Source organism: Drosophila santomea, chromosome 4 (genome assembly GCF_016746245.2).
Source record: "Drosophila santomea strain STO CAGO 1482 chromosome 4, Prin_Dsan_1.1, whole genome shotgun sequence".
NCBI lineage: Eukaryota > Metazoa > Arthropoda > Insecta > Diptera > Drosophilidae > Drosophila > Drosophila santomea.
In genome coordinates this window covers 807229-827081 of record NC_053020.2, presented here as the reverse complement: position 1 = coordinate 827081, position 19853 = coordinate 807229, and the positions used below count along the sequence as shown (strand labels likewise).

General features: G+C 33.4%; 1 protein-coding gene across 35 annotated transcripts in view; it reads right to left on the bottom strand.

Moving 5' to 3' along the window:
* Positions 1 to 19853, bottom strand: part of LOC120454887 (twitchin) — a 50135-nt gene that overhangs the window by 29079 nt on the left and 1203 nt on the right. For 3 of the 35 annotated variants that reach the window (XM_039640484.2, XM_044006501.1, XM_044006518.1), the window contains 27 exons: positions 19198 to 19558; positions 18284 to 18314; positions 17239 to 17401; positions 16654 to 16795; positions 16106 to 16247; positions 15672 to 15872; positions 15299 to 15600; positions 14259 to 14482; positions 13795 to 14197; positions 13035 to 13708; positions 11753 to 12079; positions 11358 to 11402; positions 10998 to 11120; positions 10862 to 10921; positions 10586 to 10684; positions 9279 to 9593; positions 9063 to 9188; positions 8910 to 8948; positions 8582 to 8758; positions 8060 to 8287; positions 7176 to 7349; positions 6224 to 6259; positions 5253 to 5285; positions 4534 to 4575; positions 2722 to 2869; positions 1909 to 2282; positions 79 to 204 (listed from right to left, as the gene is read on the bottom strand). In XM_039640484.2, coding sequence (XP_039496418.1) covers positions 79 to 204; positions 1909 to 2282; positions 2722 to 2869; positions 4534 to 4575; positions 5253 to 5285; positions 6224 to 6259; positions 7176 to 7349; positions 8060 to 8287; positions 8582 to 8758; positions 8910 to 8948; positions 9063 to 9188; positions 9279 to 9593; positions 10586 to 10684; positions 10862 to 10921; positions 10998 to 11120; positions 11358 to 11402; positions 11753 to 12079; positions 13035 to 13708; positions 13795 to 14197; positions 14259 to 14482; positions 15299 to 15600; positions 15672 to 15872; positions 16106 to 16247; positions 16654 to 16795; positions 17239 to 17401; positions 18284 to 18314; positions 19198 to 19510 — 5067 coding nt within the window. In that variant the 5' untranslated portion in view covers positions 19511 to 19558. Of the gene's footprint in view, positions 1 to 78; positions 205 to 1908; positions 2283 to 2721; positions 2870 to 4533; positions 4576 to 5252; positions 5286 to 6223; positions 6260 to 7175; positions 7350 to 7526; positions 7569 to 8059; positions 8288 to 8581; positions 8759 to 8909; positions 8949 to 9062; positions 9189 to 9278; positions 9594 to 10585; positions 10685 to 10861; positions 10922 to 10997; positions 11121 to 11357; positions 11403 to 11752; positions 12080 to 12424; positions 12566 to 12779; positions 13709 to 13794; positions 14198 to 14258; positions 14483 to 15298; positions 15601 to 15671; positions 15873 to 16105; positions 16248 to 16653; positions 16796 to 17238; positions 17402 to 18283; positions 18315 to 18562; positions 18585 to 19197; positions 19559 to 19853 lie in introns of those variants that run through there. The other 32 variants (XM_039640487.2, XM_039640500.2, XM_039640485.2 and 29 more) reach the window with 32 other exon arrangements.

Sequence of the window (19853 nt, the reverse complement as noted above, 5' to 3'; positions counted from 1 at the left end):
ATAATTAATAAAGTATTAGAAATTGAAAAATTCCACTTTAAAAGCTCTTAATAAATTGAGCTTTATTAGCAAACTTACGTCCTTTCGAAACAGCCACTTGGGCTTGCAATTGGGTTTGCTGAATCTGGCTTCAAACACAACCTTTTTGTCCTTTCCTTCTTTTGCAAATTGATCGATAAGTGGGCTGAGGAACGACTCAACCTTCTGTGCTCACATATTATAAGTTGATACGTTGTCAAAAATGGGTAAAGGTGTGTAAATTTGATATACGATTACTAAATGGCCTTTTTATTATTTAAATATAATCTTCTCAAAATGGTTCTCACATATATATGGATGTAATACTTTATAATGTTTATTACAAAGTTATTTATATGTGTGACGTACTTTGATAAGATGGGTTACTTTCGTTATTTTCTTAATTATTGTAGATGCGAGCCCAAAAAACAAAAGATTATTTCGCTTTTTTCGCCACGTATTAAAAGTTTGACGAAATATACGTACATACATATGTACAAATAACCTTTTAGCATAAGTCAAATAGATTTTATTAGTTTTAATAACTTGTCTGTATTAAGAAGTAAATACCAATCAATGTTCATTGGCATATGCCATTTTTAAGCGCGACAGTCTTTTTTAAAAATCGTCTTACTTATTAACTTAAAGGGAAGGTCAACCTAGCGGAGGCGCATTGCAGACAAGAGTTCGGACAGACGATCGATTTCTTCTATTCTATCGGTAAATAAAAGTATTAAATAAAACATTGAAAGTTTATCATAGATGTATTGCTGCATCTGCCGAGAACTCCCTTTAACTAAGTTATGTAGCTTTTTCTTTTGCTTTATATTTTATATTTTACCAATATAAAAGATTTTAATGAAGTCTCAATAAAAATTGCTGCGATATTAGTAAGAACTAAACAGTAAAAGTTTATTTTAAAAGTTGACCACTCAAATTTTTACGAATTGCAGTTCGTGTTATATTATAATATGGCAACTTTTTATTCATTTATGTAATATAGTTTTAAACAAAAAACCACTTTTTAATCCAGCCAATACTAATGGTAAAGGCTATAGATTGTATACTTTTTCTTGTTAGTACTCGTATTATTTATCGTATATCGAATTTAAACTACAAGCTCACTTCAAACATTTTATTTTTAAATGTTATGTAAAATTGTATTCCCTTTGTTACTTGCGCAAAAGAAACTCAAAGGGATTATTTTGTCGGTATTTTTATGTCAAGCTTTTTTGCATAAACTTCGCTTATAATTTATGCAGTTAAAAACATTAGGCCGTACAAATGCGATGTTTTTAAGTGGAAAACTCTTCGTGAAATGACACATAGCTTAAGAAACAGATAACAAAATTCAAATAATATCGATTTACTTTAGTGCAAACGCATAGCTTTATTTAATGACATTTAGAAAACCTCTTTGCGAATTAATTCGAGACTATGGGCAAAAAAAAAAAGCCATTAAATAAGTTGATAGGACCCGTAGCTATACAAAATTACCAAAAATCAATAGTCGCTTATACCACTGAAAAGTATAGGTAATCACATCTGAGAATTAATTCGGTAATAAATTATATATATGTAAAGAGAGGGAGAGCGCACCTCCTCACGCCGAAACGGATGTAATGTCGGCCAATCGGGAATCAGCTCTGCTAAAGATGGTCTACGCGATCCTGGACCCTAAATTTCAGTTTTATTAATCGAAAATGTTTATTGGGAAATTGCCTAAAGTTCGTTAAAAGAAATAAATATGTGAAGTGCTAGGTCTAGGAACGTAATCCACAAATTTAATAAGAATGTAGTCAACTTAACTGAATCAAAGTGCCAACAAATTATAGAGAATTCCACCCTATCATCAGCATGTCTAATAAAAGCGAATAACTTGGTTCTTACCCTTTCAACTTTTTTAAGGGCCGGCAACGGTTTTTCCGTTTCTTTTAGGTCGCCCCAATTGGGGTCCTGTTCGTCTTTGTCCCATTTTTGATAACGACGTTTTTTGAGCATGGCACGAAAGTCCATGCCACTTGAATCAGATACGTAGAGTTGCATTTCGGCTGAATCCTCACCGTGAATGTTAGAAACAACTATCTTGTACTTGCTCTCATCATTGGGCTTGCACTTACGCATACACAAGGTAATTGTGTTTGTTTGCCCATCTGTGAGGAACTTAAACCGACCGCCCTCAAGAATTTCGCTAACTCCCTTGTAGAACTTGAACGTAGGTGCTGGACTACCTTCGACGCCGACGGTAAGGTAAGCAGTCGAGTCTAAAAAACAAGTACAAAGCATGCACGTGTTAAAAATTACAATTTTGTTAGTCAGATTCAGAAGTTTAGAGTTTTGATAAATGATATAACATTGTATATTACTTAAAGGAAAATAAAAACCAAAGAAATGTCAGTACGTCTATTTTTCATTCGGATAAAGTATTTAAAGTTAACACTGCGTTCAGACATCTCCATGGTAAATCTTGTAAACAATTATGTACAGATCTGACAAAAATTTCTTAGAAATGATTAGACAGAATTTTATGATATAGGTTTTCCATATGTATAACTTGATATCGCTCGAAGAGAAGTCAAGTAATTATGGATAGAATAACGGATTTGGGTTTTACAGTGGGGTTATTTATGATACCTGGTACATACCTGGAAAATGTGTGTTATTTTTTATTTAAAAAATTATTTCTTTTACACATATACATACCTTCCACAACAGAGTAAGACTCTTGGACATCAACGATAGAAGGAGGACCGCCATCACCGACATCGCGTAAAGGTGTGGATGGCTTATTAATAAGATCTTCTAGATCTTGCACGCTTGGACGGCGTACATCAATCGACGGTCTACGCCGCTATAGACCACAAACGTATAAATTGACATAGATGGCGATAGAAACAGGAAAAAATATAAACAGATAAACAAATATTAAACATAAAATTAAAGAAATTATATTCTTTGCAACGCCTAAAACACATTCAAGATTTATTACTTTGATATTTATGAGGCTTAAAATATAAACAAGCATGTACCGAGGAAAATGAACAAAGAACGTATCAGTCGACTTTCTTGACCAAACGATACCCGTTACTCAGATATAAGAAATTTAAAAATGTGGTTGGTAAATCGTTAGAAAATGGCAAAAGAAGTATTAAAATAGAATATTAAAACAATTTTGTTTTCAAAATTGTAGTCGTGACAACTTTGTTTGTTGGCGTTGGAGTGGGCGTAAGAATCTGCATTTTTATTCTTACCGCTCTACGGACAGACAGACAGGCATAAGCAGATGAATTCCGTTTGTGATCCTCATCACTTTTATATACTAATTTTGTATACACTTATACTCTACGAGTAACCGGTATTAATATGTAAAACCAGCTTATTGGTGTATTTTTTTGGATCGGAAAAGGCCTGAATAACAAGTATCTATCCGTTAATAAACAAAAGGTGAGGACAAAATAATTTTTTAAATTTAAAACTAAAAGGCATTCCGCTAATTTTGTAAAATTAACTTTCAAAGTAAAGGTTTTATGAATACTACAAACAAATTCTATGTGTTGAATGTTAGACATATGTATGAATGAATTTTGTTAATAGAAGTAAATTTCTGAATCGTCACAGTCGTAAATATTATACTATTTATTCAAGTAATATATATATATCCGTTTGTACGTAAGTTTATATTAAACCAATTTCTAATGCGTTGATGCAGTTGTACTTATTACAATGATGTAGCGCTCTAACTAGCCTAAAAAAAAAACAAAACTATTTTATTGATTAGGAAGGATAACATCCTAAATCAAAATATATTATATAACGTAAGATCGTAAGGGGCGTAAGAGGCGTAAAACACTACCAAATGGGTATTATTACGAACATTTTTTTTATCTCGTTATTATTGCCTTTTCTACCCAGAACTCTAAGCATTTAATTCAATATATCTTACAGCCAAACAAAAATTTTTTACTCTAATTGGTAAATTATAACCTTATAAAATTTTTTAAAGTGATATACCCCAGTGTATAGAGCTAAAGTTATAATTGTTACTATGACATATAAATGTTATAGTCGTATGAGCATGGAAAGAACAGCAATAGATTTATATTTTTTAAAATTTGTCGTCTTATTTAATGAGCAAAAGTTTTTAAAAACTGTAAGCGGTTTTTCACTTATTATAATTATATATGGGAAGATTCGTTCGAACCTATGACAGAAACTAATATGGAAGCAAAGCTATAGAAACCTTGTTGCTTGACATCATGGAAAATATTTAATAAATGTAAGCAAATATGTTGGTCCTACAACAGTCAGCATAACGCAATTTTAGCGTGGCTTCTATATGTTTCCATATAGATAAACAAAATTTATTAAAATATCAGCTTTGATATTTGTACATAGTTTTTAATCGTGAAACATAGGGGTATTTACATAGTTTAATCATTTTATATACAATAAAAAGCAAGCGAACACTGAGTAATTGCAGAAATGAACGAAAAATTCGACCACAATTTCAAAGACCTGTTTCGTGTCTCCCATTTCTCCGGGTCGATGTTGCTTTTGCTAACGTATTCAAAAAAATAAAAAGTGAAAAAACAGTTAGCTCCTTCAACTTTCCCACGGTCTTCATTTGGTTGTAATAAAGAGTGTGGCTCTATTGCCGATAAAATTATACACTACCAGAACGACCTAATTTCTTTCGAGAGTATTAGTTAGTGGATTACTTATATTTTCAAGTTCTGAAATCTTAAAAGATGATGCCAAGTAAATGGAAAACTGAATTCAGAAATTAGGTCGCGAAATTAAGAAAAACTGTTGTATTTTGTTTTTAGTGCTTATTCTTATGAAATATTTAATGTGTACATGCATGGCTTAGTACTACAGCAATCAAAAATAAGCCAAGTTCATAAATTTGAAACAAGTATGTATGTATAAGTGCAGTAAAGTGGATGTTGGATGCCAAGAGGTTAGTGAATGCCTATGAAAAATTGGTATTCTTCTTCTTTAAGTTGCGGTAGTTAAAATTTTAAAACCCATTGCACTTTTACAGGTATATGGGAGAGTGTTCGGCATTATATATGAATCGTGTAGTTGGGAATGTTTTTCAAATCAAAGAGCTAGTTTCTCAGGTGTTGGGCTCTTTGCTCTCTTGTCTTGAGATGGAATGCAAATCACCAAAAGTTATAGAAAAGTTCTACCACAAACGTATTATGTAACAATCATGTGCAGCTAACTCTCACCTGTCCTTCACCGACCTCGCCTGGCCTCAATAACTGTAATATTATTGAATCGTATTATAATGCTGAACAATGTGTTTAACACTAGCATAGCATACGTGATAGAATTAAAACGACTTGTAAGTGGGTAATTCGTTGATCAGTCTGTGTAGGTAATGGCTTTATTTTGTTTGGAATTTGTAAGCTTTTGCGGGAGAGTATAATTTGAGCAGATTGTGTGCTCCTACTATGTTCGAGTATTTATTAATTTTTTAATTCACATACTAACTAAAAAAGTCGGTATTTAAAATAAATACTTATCGTTACATTATACCGAATCGATTGCTCATGTTATGCCAACTCTGTGTTAAGATTAGGTGTTGCCCGCTCACTGGCAATTATTTATTTGAGCAATAAGATATTTCTGCTGAAATAACCGATTCGAATCGAAACTATGTTTTCTAGAGGCCACCAATCATTGAAATAGAATCAAAGCATAATTACGAAATATATGCATTTTTTTATGTATATCACAATACATGTGAATTTCCGTCGCACGAAGGCCACGATTAACATATGTATGTACTCTTTGGCAGTCATGGTTAGATACCATTAAGCAATCAACTGTATCTAAAGAGCAAGAATGTATTTTTAAGCCTAGCAAAATGTTCAGCTGCAAATTGCTCGATATATTTTTACGATTCGCTTATCAAAAAAAAAAAACTAATAATAGTTTCACGTATATCTGGGCTCATGCAGATTATTTTTAGACCACTAACATTTTGGTTGATTTTTTTGTAATTATTAATGTTTTTATATATACATATACAACCCGCGGTTCTTCTAGACCCAACTGTATAAAAATTCGTAATTGTTTATTCCACACTTTCACTTAATTGCGTTCGCAATTTAACTGTTGTGCTCTAAAATAAATTCTGCTTACGGATATTCTTAGTAGACTGCGAAGCTTCAATTGTAGATATGAGATTTCTTACCCGCGTGTCCATTACTTCGCCAGGACGGAGTTTCTTCTGTTTTTCGTTGTTGATTGATGGAGGATTTGCGGAGTGGGTGTACAAATGGTGTTGTTGAATGCAAAGGGTGTGTTGGAGTATTTAATGTTTTGTTGTTGAGATTTTAAGAACATTTTTTGTTGGTTTGTTATAAAATGAAGTAGTATTGACAGATTGTTGGTTGACAGGTTGGTTGTTGTTTAGTTTGAAGGGCGTTTTGCATATATGGTAGGTACATAAAAGGGAACATAGTAGATACGTATATAGATTAGGTACATTGCAGTAACTTCCCTTTTCTTATAAAGCAACACTTAATGAGAGATTATCACAGGTAATTGACAAAAAAGCAATAACATTAAATACATTTCCTTCCCGTATAATAACTAAACTACTTCAAATAGTTAAGGGTACCCATTAAGTGTAAAAAGAGTTTATGATTGATTTTTTTATAAATAAAAAAGAAAGCCTCTCGATAATTTTATCGAAGCATCATGATAAAAGGACACAAAATATGTAATATTGATATAAATATACACGGGTAAACGCATGCATACACATATATATAAAATAAGGAAAAAAAGTAGTAGTCCCCCATTCAAATATATTATAATGGTTTTTTTTTGAATCCATGACGGGCCACATTTTAATCATTTTCAACGAACTATTTGTCACCCTTAGCTTAAACACTCCGAAAAACTAACATTACTAGCAAACTACAAGTTTTAAAAACGTTTGAATAAATGAAATTCATAACAAGTTTACAGGGAAATTATGTTAGAAATAACATTGTTTTTTAAAACTGAAAGGTAAGGAATACAATTTTCCTTGCAATTATAGTTATTCTGAACCTGATTTATGACGAATCATGGTTTTAGGGCTAGTTTTTATTGGGTGCCACATCTATTATAATCCCAAACATGTCTCCACTACTTACCTCGTCATTGATGATCAGAGATGGTCGTCGACCAGTATCTGCTGGGGGAATAAGAGATCCGCGGCGACTTGGGGGCTCTGGTGCCAGTGATGGTCGCTTCTCCCGAATCACTTCGATCTTGGGTGGGTCACCTGGACCAGGTGGTTGCATTCTTTGGACCTTTGGCTTCTCCTCCTATTAAAACAAATATTCGAATTATTAGTTCAGAGTATAAATGGAAAACAGCTCTTTTTATTGTTATAAGCTGTCAGATGGGCAACATTGAAAAAGTCTTTCTTTTTGTGTATATTTGTATCCGTGTTGTTGGTAAATTAGCTGCGTGTGAAACTGTGAATTTAATAAAATACCCACCGTTATTGTAAAATTAAAGGCTGACATTTTAATCACTAAACTGAGGAAATGCTTTGAATGAGAAGTCGAATGAAGGCAGTGCAAGAATGTTGGTAGTTTATATTAAATTATTTAAAAAAATTAAAAATAAATGAACTAAAATAATTTTTGCCATGAAAACGGAGCGACAAAATCAGACAGACATTAAATGGATTATGAGCAACGGTTGCATTTCAACACAATAAATAAAAACATTTATTTATACATACATTATTAAGCTATTTATATACATAAAAATATGTTTGTATTTATGTATATAAATATATATACATAAAATATGTGTATTTATGTATATAAATATATATACATAAAATATGTTTGTATTTATGTATATAAATAACCTACTAAATGTGCGGAAACATGTACTTTCTAACTAATCTGTGTTTTGGTATTTGTTTTATACACTATTAGTCAGAAGCGTTCAAATGTATACAAAAATTCTTATAGACGTAAGTAGCGCATAAATTAAAAAAATTGGGTGTGCAAGTGCTTACCTTAGTTTCTTCTACAAGCAACTTTACTTCAGGACCTTTAGTGTTTGGTGTGATAATGGATGGTGTCAGTTTCTCTGATTTGGTCTTATCAATGCTAAAAGGATCATATTTTTCTAAGCCAGGCCGCTCATAATCGTCCTCAAGAGTCGCAAGAGCTTCAGGCTTCTTCAAGTCAGATACTTGCGCCTTGACTGCATTTGTGGGAGAGAACTGCTCCGTTGCATTTGCCTTCGGTGGATGGATTTTATAGGTGTTAGGATGATTGAATTCAAATATTGTAGAAGGACAAAAAAGACAGCCATGGGCAGAGATAAAGATAGGAAAAGAGACAAAGAGAAAGAAAGAGACAGACTAAAGGAGAGAGCGAGCCAATATGTATAACATTTTCAGTGAAAAACCAGGCATAGATTTACCCACAGATTGAAAGTTTGAAAGATTTCGAAAACTAGAAAATATTGTAGTCCATAAAATAGATACATTACAGCAGAGCATTGCTTGCGGAGAAGATTTCAAAGCTTTTACCTTTGTTAATTGCATAGCTTGCTGAGGAGCAGCTTGCTCTTTTACATCCTTTATCACTGGCTTTAAAACTACCCCAAGGAATGATTCATTTTGAATTGGTTCCTTAGTCATCAGATTTCTGATAGAGGATCGACGTCGCTGCTTTATAATGTCTAGTACAGATGGTTTGTCGTCCTGCTAGATGCATTTTTCAAGGGGTTTTTTTTAATTAGTTTGGATAAGGGAACTATGATACCCAAAATGGAAACATTTTTTCACAATATAGTTTCCGAAAAACATTACGCACATGTCCTTTTGTTGGCTCATTCTGTTTCATTACTTTACTTACCCCACTATGTTTTTTATTTTCAAAATCCGATTTTTCATTCTGAAAATTGGTTTGGTGTGGAGAAAATAATTTAAAAATAATATATAATTCGTAAGGTGTTTTAAACACATTCTAGCGTATGTTATTAATGATGTGACATATGAATATAATTACCTCGGGCTCAATGATGACTGGTTTAAGCACGGCGCCATCTCGACCATCATCTTCATCAGGAAGTTTACCTTTGCCGACTTTCAATCCTTTAGGTTCCTCTGCGTACTTTTCAATAATGTCGGTCTTCTGCATACGAACACAGTTACCAGTTAATTGGTTATTTTGCCAGTTAATAGGTTATTCATACTAAACATAAAAACAAAAAACAAAACATACTTTAGCAATTCCATTTTTCTGCACAAGGGCCTCAGGATCTTTCTTTCCGCTGTCCAATATGGGTTTTTCCATCTTGTTTGGTATTTCCAGATCACGAGCAAAGTCGGATGGTGTAAAATCGGATTTTTCATACTTTTCAAGTTGTGGACGTTCATAGTCAGGAATTTCTGGTAGCTCTTCGTATTTCGGTTTTGCTTTTGCTTTTGCCTTGGCCTTAGGTTTGGGCGCGTCAGGCTTTGCTTCCTCTTTAACTTGGGCGATCGATGTCTTACGCAGCTTTGGAAGTTCTTCGGCGGGTTTTTGCTCCTCCATGACCTATATCACACATTAAATAGATAGACACAGTAACAAATAAACAAGTGATAGAAAAAGACATGTAAACACGTACAGGAAGGAGACGTACACACTTGCATACATAAAACAATTGAGAACCCTATAGTCGAGTTCTTTGATTATCTGACCAGGTTAGCCAGAAACTTTTAAAATCCTTTCAAATTATCGATAGAAAGTTATAAAAAAAACAAGAGAGAACGCTATAGTCGAGTTTCCCAACTATCTGATACCCGTTACTCAGCTAGTGGATGTACGAAGAAGAGTCTTCCACACTGACAGTTTTTGGTGGTTTGTGGGCGTTAGAGTGAGCGTGGCAAAAAGTTTTTTGGCAGATCGATATAAAATTTATAAGACTAATAAAAAAATGAAAAATATCAGATAGTCGGGAAACTCGACTATAGCGTTCTCTCTTGTTGAAATTGTGACCTAACGGAAGTGACTTGCGCCGAGCGAGTATTTTTTTCTTGGTCGCAAACTTGAAAAAACTAGCGAACCATATAAAGAGCATATAAGCTGTATTAAATGTGTTAAAGATCAAAATTTTGAATGCAGACCAACGAAATTAATTTTAATTATTTTAATTTTTTAATTTCGCAAACATGTTAGTTTATCGACGAAAAAACTGTAGTTCCCCCTTTAGTTTTTCGAGTTTTCTAGATCTACACGTTTATAAGGACGGACAGATTGGCTTGCAGATTCCAAAGACGAAGGCTCAGTGCAAGTTTGTTTACTAAAGTTTCCACGCCCACTTTAACGCCTACACTTTTGAAAAATGTTTTTATTTTTTTCTCTTGTTTTTCAATTAGCATATTCCCTATAGATTTATTTTTAAAAGGAAATGCCCATGTATATAAAAGTAAATAATAGTTTCAAGCATTTGTTAAGGATAAAACAATTTTAATTATTCACACATAACATAACACATAACAAAACGAAATATTAATATTAAACTGGTTCTCGTTTAAGCCTCTTACCTTTGAAGTTCGTCGTTTTTCAGGAGGTTTTAGCTTGGGTATCTCTTCTTTTAATGGTTGTGGATTTTTGTTAGCGTCAATTGTTTTATTATCAACCTGCTACAGGGGAAATGGTTTCTTATAGGTTTATGTATAGGGATTTTAAGGGAGTTAATATATAATGAACCCAAAACACTTATTATAATTTGAAGTTACGGTTCGCAATTTTTCTCCTCCATAACACTTGTGTTAATAGGATATATATATATTTAATATATATATATATTGACTACTCACCTCGAATGGTTTTTTGTCTATGATAGAAGACCTTCGGGATTCTGTACTAGATTCCTCGACCTTTTGGTTAAATACAAAATTGATATATTGCACGGTTAATGGAACACGGAACAACAAATGGCATGATATGACTTACCGCCAGAGATGACCTTCTTGATGATATCTCCTTATCATCGATAATGATTTTCTCTTTAGCCTTAATTGTTGATTTGCGGCTCACATCAGACGAGACCTCCTCTTTGACAGACACAATACTTGCCTAACCCAACAACAAAAAATGCACAACTGTAAACTTTAAATAATAAAACTTGCATATGCTCACAAGGGATAACGATGAATGAGAAACCGAAGGAGTCAAGACAGTAATGCTAGTCCCGAATGCTAATTTACGATTGATCTGTTTGTGTTGTGTATTGTGTAAATGTACTTATACAATATAGTTTACGACAATAATATTTTGTCCTTTTTTAATACATCTCTAAAATGGTTTTCTTACCTTTCGATCAACTTTTTTGAGGTCAATTTGTTCCGTTGCTTTTTGCTGTGAATAAAATTTATAAATATTTTCAAATATGTGTTTTTTAATTCTATTTTGTACACATAAAGTATTACAGAATAAATCAGTAAAAACATAAGGGTGGTCCAGATTTCTAAATCGCTCATTTAGGCCATACAATAGGGCAAATACAATATCCAAGTGAAATTTCCAGTTGATCAATTACAGGATATCATACATGCACCAAAAAACAGAGTATAAGATTTAAAAAATGGACCACCCTCGGAACATGCTGTGGATTTTAGAGTGATAGTTTAATAATGAGGCTAGTTTGTTGGCAAAAAATATAAGCGAATATTTGGCGGCAGTGTAGCTGATAGGCCTTTCAATTTTACCTCTCCGGAGTCTTGATTCTTGGTTTTGGTGGGATTTGAAGTAGATATGTTTTTATTAGTCTTAGAATCTGGTTGATCTAGTTTGTCCTTTTTGCCTGAGTGCTTTGCGTCAGATTTAGCTTTCTTAGGCTCTGGAACTTCATGGTCCCCACTACCTTGCAGATTAATGGAACTTTCTTTTACTTCCGGCAAGTCTTTATTATCCGGGATTTTTTCCTTTCCGGTGAGTTCTTCTTTTGGGTCGCCTTTATTTATCTGCTCTTTATTAATTCGCCCATCCGTTTGTGTAATAGGTTGACCGGATTGATTTTCATCTTCTTCGATCTCCTTTATGTGATGAGTGTTTTGTTTTGCAGTGTATTGATGTGTATTGTTATTAACAAAAACGAAAGTTTTGTAGGTATTAAGGAGATAAGAAAACGTATTATAACATAGAAGAAGAATAGAATTATTAAAAGATTCAAAGACTAATCGTATACATTTTGTTTTAAACTCTAAAAGGACTAGAACTGTATTAAAAAAAACTCCTGTGTGCTGCAGCAGAAGAGCTCAAAATTATAAAAGTGTCGTCCAAGTAGAAAAGTTAAGCGGAAAGACTTGTTGGAGAAATTCGATGGAAAGTGATACAATAAAATTAATCTTCTAACCGTTGAAATTTGTTTAAGTGCAAACCTCTTCACTATAAAATTGACCAATAGGCTTTAATGTTACACCAAATAAGTCCTTAGATGAATTTGACTGTGAAATGTCCAGGGGAGTATTCGATGCATTTCTCCTTTTAAGTTGCAGTAATTGATATGTAGGTACTCGAGGCTGTATGGTAAAAAATGACTTGTATTGATAAATTAAATCAAAAATTTTAAAAAATATTGGACTGGACGTAATAATATAATGCGGGAACGTACATGAAAATAAAATTTGAATAGATTTTTTATTGGATTGGCTTAACTGCATATGTTTTACAGCATTAGTAAAATAATTCTTTGACAATTTTTCATTGCTGATTCATTGCGTGCCACATACTAACCAATATCTTAAAAATTGAAGTTGAGCGCTGGGTCATATTCTGCGAAAATTCCTCATGAACCTCTGTGCCTAATGATTTATCACTAATTGTAACACTTAGGGTGCTTTGTTTTTCCATTTTTTGGTCAACGGAAATCTGCTTTGAATTAATGGCCTGGTCTTCATTAATCTGCCTTTTCTGTGCTGCTACAGACTCTAACTTTTGCTGTGGGTTGTCTACACTCTCTGATATTACTGATTTTGGTTTTTCATTTACCTTTTGCTCCTCTTCTTTTTCAGTCTTGGGGTTTTCCTTTTCTTTTGGTTTCTCTTCTTTCTTCTTGGTACCTTTTTCCACCGTTATTTTGCACGATGATTCGTCCTTACCGGCTTCATTGGTCACAATTACTTTATAGTTTGATGTGTGCTCTGTCCTTGCTGAGCTAAAAGTTAGTCGTGCTGTTGTTCCATCGAACGTGGTGGTTATGTCCTTGGTTTCACGTATAACGGTGCTTCCCTTATACCACTCAACCTTGCACTTGCGGTCTGACTGGGACAGGCTGACTAAAAGCTCAAAGGTCTTCGACTCAGCGACCTTCTGATCAACGAGCTTTCTCGAGATTTCCGGCTTGCAGGGCTTTCGCTCTTCCTCGGGAATGTCAACGAGGTTGACAATTTGGGAAACTGCCTCTCCTTTCTCGTTACTGGCCACCAGCTTGTAGGCGCCCTTGTCACTCTCTTGAACATCGTTGATTTCCAGTTTGACGGCGAACTCACCTTCCTTTGTTTGCTCTACCAGATAAACGTGTCGCTTGCTCTCTTTTACAGTGTTGGCTTCCTTGTACCACGTGCACTTGGGCTCGAACTTCGATGCTACTGTGCACTCAATGACTACAGTACGTTTTTTTATAATCTTTATAATTTTTGGTTTGTCTTTAATAACAGGAACGACTGGTGGAGAAAAGAGGTATTTGAAAACATATGAATTATTATCACTTGCATAAGATAGTGTTTGTTTTGACTAGACATATACGCACTCTCTATATTCAGGGTAAGGTTCGCATTAAGCTCTCCCAGCGTGTTCTTAATGTTGCACTTGTAAAGGCCGGAGTCCTGTAGTTGCGGATCTAATAGCTCCAGCTTAATGTAATATTGATCGCCACGCTGTTCAATAAGCGTCATAATTTTCTTGCTTTCCTTGATGACTTCTCCGTTGCAAAACCAAATGACATCTGGTTTCGGATCTGCCTTGACCTTGCACTCCATTATAACCAATTTACCGTTGTTCTCAGAAACAATGCGCGGCTTTTCTATGAAAGTTGGTCCCTCTCCTTCGGGTTCTGGCTCCGCTTCAATGTTAAGGTTAAGATTTGCATTTGATTCACCGTATTCGTTTTTCACATTGCATCTGTAGGTCCCACCATCTGTTGCTCCAGGATCCTAAAAGTGATAGATAAATTTAATAATCTTTGTCTGTTATACTATGCCCAATGATCTTAACCTTAATTTCCAACGTCAGCTCATACGTGTCTTCTGCAATAACTGTTGTGTTAATTTTTATTTTCTTACTCTTCTCCACCAAGTCCTGACCCCTGTACCATGTTACTGTAGGTTCAGGCTTGGCCTTGCACTTGCACTTCATGGTGATCAATGTGCCTGACTCATTAGGGATGATTCTCGGTTTTTCGATAAAAGATGGCGCAAACCCGTTGGCATCGCTCGCACCTTAATGACAAAAAAACCAAAAAAATAAGTAATATGCAGTGAAAGCAATGTATTGCGGATAAAAGTGCTTTTGACTTTTTGATTGCAAAAAGTTTTTTTTTATATCTAGCAGACATTTAGGTAATGAATTAATTGCATGCTTACTATAAAGGAAAGGTTTGCTCATGAAATTGTTGCTGTAAAATTAAAGCGTAAAGCAAGAGATTATATCCGAATAGCTATTTGAATATTATGAATTCACTTGGAAGCATAGGATCTAGTTTGGAATTAATATATTTTCCAAATAATTAACTAGCAAAGGCTAGACCGAGGTATACGTAGCTGTTATTTGTTAAAGTAATATTTTGAACTTTAAAGAAAGGTTTGGAATCGGAAGAGCCAATTGAGTACTATATAATTTTCTTATAAATATCGAAACAAGTGCACAGCAAAATAATGTTTATATTTATTATATATATATTAATATATACTCGTATATTATATTTAATTAACCAATTTATAACCCATATCTTAAATCACAGTGTACCCGAATTAAATGATCGACATCAATTTTTATACTAAAACGCTTAATTAAACAAGTTTGTTATACCAAATTGGAAGTTATATAATTAATAAGGGTTGATTCAATTAATGGTTTTACACAATTCAAATAAGTTTCAAGCCTACATAGAAGTCTCTGTCTCCATTAATAAGAGAGCACCGTCCTAGATTTCCCTTTTTAAGCTCTCCTTTGATAAAAACAGAATCTGCCTTTAGGTTTAAATTTATATAACATAATTATATAAATCACTACATAGTAAAGAAAAAATATAGTACCTTGAAAGTTAAGCGCAATGTTTGCATTACTTTCGCCATACATATTTATTGCGTTACAGCGATAGTTTCCGCCATCTTCTTTGGTGGGATTTTGGATTTCCAGAGTCAGAATGTAGCTGTCTTTAGTTATTGCCTTGCGAGTCATTTTCGTTCTTTGATTATTTGAGATTTCCTTATCTGAGCAAAACCAGACTATATCCGGAACCGGATGCGCTTCCAAGACGCATTCCATGATGAGCAAGTCTTCCTCTTGGCGGATCGTTGGTTTTTTTGGAAATCGCGGCGACTTTCCATCCGGAATTCTGTATTGAGGTGGAAGAGGTATAACTTTCGATATTGTTTATTATCTTTAAAAGCGTGTTTGCTGCCTTACTTTTTCGAGCCGCTTTCGAAATTAAGATTAATGGTTGCGACTCCAGAACCGTGCTTGTTTTTCGCTTGCGCGCGATATTCACCCTGGTCAGAAGAGACCACACTGCTAATCTCAAGACACGCAATGTGATACAGTTTTTGATCCATAGTCACAGACATTTTGTAGCGATTGGATTCGTTTAGTAAAGTCTCGCCATGAGACCTTTGTGCACATGAAGAAAAGTATTTGTAGAAACGTGAAGTGAAGTAAATTAAGATTTAGTCTAATCCGTTTATTTCTTGATTTACAACAAGGTGTCACCTATGCTGCTTTTTTGCTATCAATACATCCAAATATATTTAAGTCTCTCTGTTTGATTTGTTTTTTTTTTTAATTAGTTTTCATTGAGAATTTTCATATGGTGAATATATATATCGATAAAGTTATTTTCGTACCATGTGACCGTTGGCGTGGGATCTCCAACGCATCTACACTCGAACGTTACATTTCCACCATCTTCACTTTGTCGAATTACTGGTCGTTCAGTAAAAGTTGGCTTAATGCCTTCTGCGCTTTCCGGCACGGGGGCTTCGTCGCCTATATAGAGTTGAAATATCCATATAGCGCAAATTGAAAATGACACAGTCTGTTCCAATAACAAGGTCTGTACGTTAAAAATGTTAAATTACCATTACTATGCCTATTTAATTGCATCAATACCAGGTTCTAATTACCAAATCTGTGTTGTGATTTCCACCTCATAACTTAAACAATTTAAACAATCTACCGATACATACTTGTATTTCAGTTACAAACGTAAAAAATAAAATACAGATTATTATAAAGATACCCCATAAATTGATCTCACATTTTAAGCATTGTTGATTAAACACGATTAAGTTATTTCTGCGGCTTCTTGCAAAACAATACATTTTAATATTGATTGTTAATAAAAATGAAATGCAAAATTAATGTTCATATCATGCATTCTTTTAGGACTTACTGTCGAAATTTAGGCTTATTGTAGCGTTGCTCTCGCCCAATTCGTTCTTTGCATTCACTTTGTATTTTCCAGCATCCTCAACTGTTACATTTAGTATTTCAAGTGTTGCAAAATATGAATGAACGTCTTTGTCCACAGTAAGCTGTAAAAATGTCAATACAGTTAAAAGTTTTGTGTAGAATAAACGACGAGACGAAATTATATATATATATTATAATTAATTATATTATATATATATATAATTTTGTAGAATATCTTTAGATTATAGACTATAACTATTTCTATCCGTCACTCGTAAAGTATAAGTCCATACTAGATTAATTGAAAACTATGCAACAGGAAGAGTTTTCAACCCTATAAAGTTTATATATTTTTGATTAAGATCGATTAGTCTAGTCGATCTAACCATGTCCGTCTAAACTTCGAAATCTCGGTTACTATAAGATTTAGAAAGTGAAGCTTAATTATGTCATGTCATTGCGGCTGTTTAAGGCATGAATGCTGTTTTGCTTGATTAAGAAGATATCAAAAAATTGCTATACGTGGAGTTTTCATTTGTATATTTATATTTTTAAGTATATATACCTTATGGCGTGATGATTCTTTAACAGCAGCTCCATTATGGAACCAAATAATGGTGGGTATTGGATCAGCGTTAACGCGGCACTCGAATAATAATCGTTTTCCATCTTCTTCCTGTCGTATGGCAGGTTTTTTCGCGAATGTCGGCGCGAATCCGTCGATTTGTCTGCAACGTACGCATATATCATGTAGCGACCATTTTTTTTTATCAGATTAGCTCATTACATTAAACATATCGTAAGAAGACAAGCATTAAGACAATTATTCCACATTGCACAAAAAGGTTAAAAATTGTAATGTATGTATGTATACGGTGTTATTAGCTGTGTAACCAGAAAAAAAATTAAAAAGTTAAATAAAAAAAAAATAAAAAACTTTTTAAAATTGGTAAAAATGGCACCATTACTTTAAAAAAAAGTTTACCATACAGTGACCGCAGTATTTCTATTTGGTAGACATGATTATTATACACATTATTCGTTACTAGATTCTTTAAACGTATTTAACCGGCAGAAACAAGCGTTTTCGTCTATACATATATAGCATATATATTCTTGATCAGGGTCAATAGCCGAATGGAACTGGCCATGTCCGTCTATCCGTATAAACGCCTCGGTCTCTGGAACTATGAAAACTGAGATTAGGCATGCGGATTCCAGAGACATAGACTAGTGCAGGTTTGTTTATTCATTTTGCCACGATCACTGTAATGCCCACAACTGGCAAAAACTTTCGAAGAATTTTTAAATTTATTTTATTATTTTTTCCTCAGTTTTTACCGATAATCAACATTCGACTATAGCATTTTTTTTCGGGTTTTTGTACAAATCTGATTATATTGTTTACATATCAATATTATTATATTGCCGTGAAATTTCTAAAAAGATTGTAAACTTTCATTTTACACTAACTTCTTGTTTCCCGAATATGCACTTAATAAACTTTAGAAGTCCCATTTTTTTATTGATATTTATTTATTTTTAATCTGAACTGTATGTATTTTACTGATCACATTAAATACCATAATAATGAATATCGTTTTACTTACCCTTCGTTTTCCATAAATGAAAACTTACCATCTGTATTGAATTCAAAACCCCCATTAGTAAAAAAGTACTTTTTAAAGAAAAATAATAGCAATTCTAAATATATAATGCCGGTATTATCATGCAGTTCTGCTCAATATGCAAAAAATAATTTAAGCTTTTTCTAACCAAATATCGTTATTTTGGGCATTTATTATATAATAGAAGATCAATTAAAAATAGCACTGTTAAGGTTCATGTTTCTTTAAAAATAAAGCAGTGGAGCAATAAAAATGGCTTACTTTTCTTTTGGTTCGTCAGCAGCTAGAGAATTTTTTTCAAAGGTAGAGTAAAATTTTGTAATTATTTTAATATTTTCGTATACGTAAAAGTAATGTATACTAAATTTTTAAAGAAATATCCTCTAATCCCTGTTGTTTGATTTAAATCATTAACTTTGATATATAAAATAGAAAGCTTTGTTCGACAAGCCGAAGTTCTTATACCCTTGCAGTAATTGCAGATTAAAAAAAATGAGATAAACGGAAGAATTATTCTTTGGAGGAGGTATATTGATTTCAGTGAGAAGTTTGCAACGAAGTGAATGAGACATTAGAAACTTAATTTATACCAGTGTTATTGTTTTCTATCAGATTTAAAACTCTTCATGAAACTATCCCAAAAGTCTGCATTCTATCGCAGGGAGGATATATGTACATATGTCGAAATGGACTGGATTGGAGCACTATATCATATATGTAGCTTCTTGCTAAAATTGATATACCCCATGTAAGAAAAACCCTTCTAAGCAAAACGTTTCTTTATAGAGCGGAAATGAATTCTTGAATTCTTCACTATGTATACATTTTTTTCTTTGAAACACTAATTCATTTGCAAGGGTATACATTTATTGTGTTTTTAAAACTGCTCGACTTACGTGTGAAATTTAAATTAATAGACGCAGAGACTTCGCCCGACTTGTTTTTAGCTTTGACTTTATAAAGTCCGGCATCCGTTTCAACTACATCATCAAGCTCCAATACAACCGTATATTTGTTCTCTCCAACGGGTTGAATTTTGAATTTGGTTCGAGCATCTTCTACTACTTTATTGTCACTTCGAAACCATTCAATTTCCGGTTTCGGGGATGACAATAACTGGCACTCAAATATCAATCGATTACCATCATCTTCTTGATGCAGTTGTGGCTTTTTAACAAAGCTGGGAGCGAAATCTTCAGCCACCCCCATGCTGAGGGTTTTCAATAAGCTTCGTCTTCAACGGCTGTGAATCTATAGCTGTTTAAAACAAAATATATTTTTAGAACACTAAAATAACGTTTTGGGACATATAGACAAACAGAAACAAGTTTTATTTCGAAAAGTCTTGTTCTAGAAAATATCTTCTAAACGGAGTATTCCGTTCAATGTCAATTTTTTGGAAAGATCAAATATTTCTTTGGATTTTACCTCCGCTTCCAAAGCTCTAATTTATTACATTTGTATTTTTACACTGCCGCTCTTTATGGTGACCATTTAATTTTTTTCAAAGTCTTGGCGTGGAATCCCTTTATATTTTCAGCTACCTTTTAGT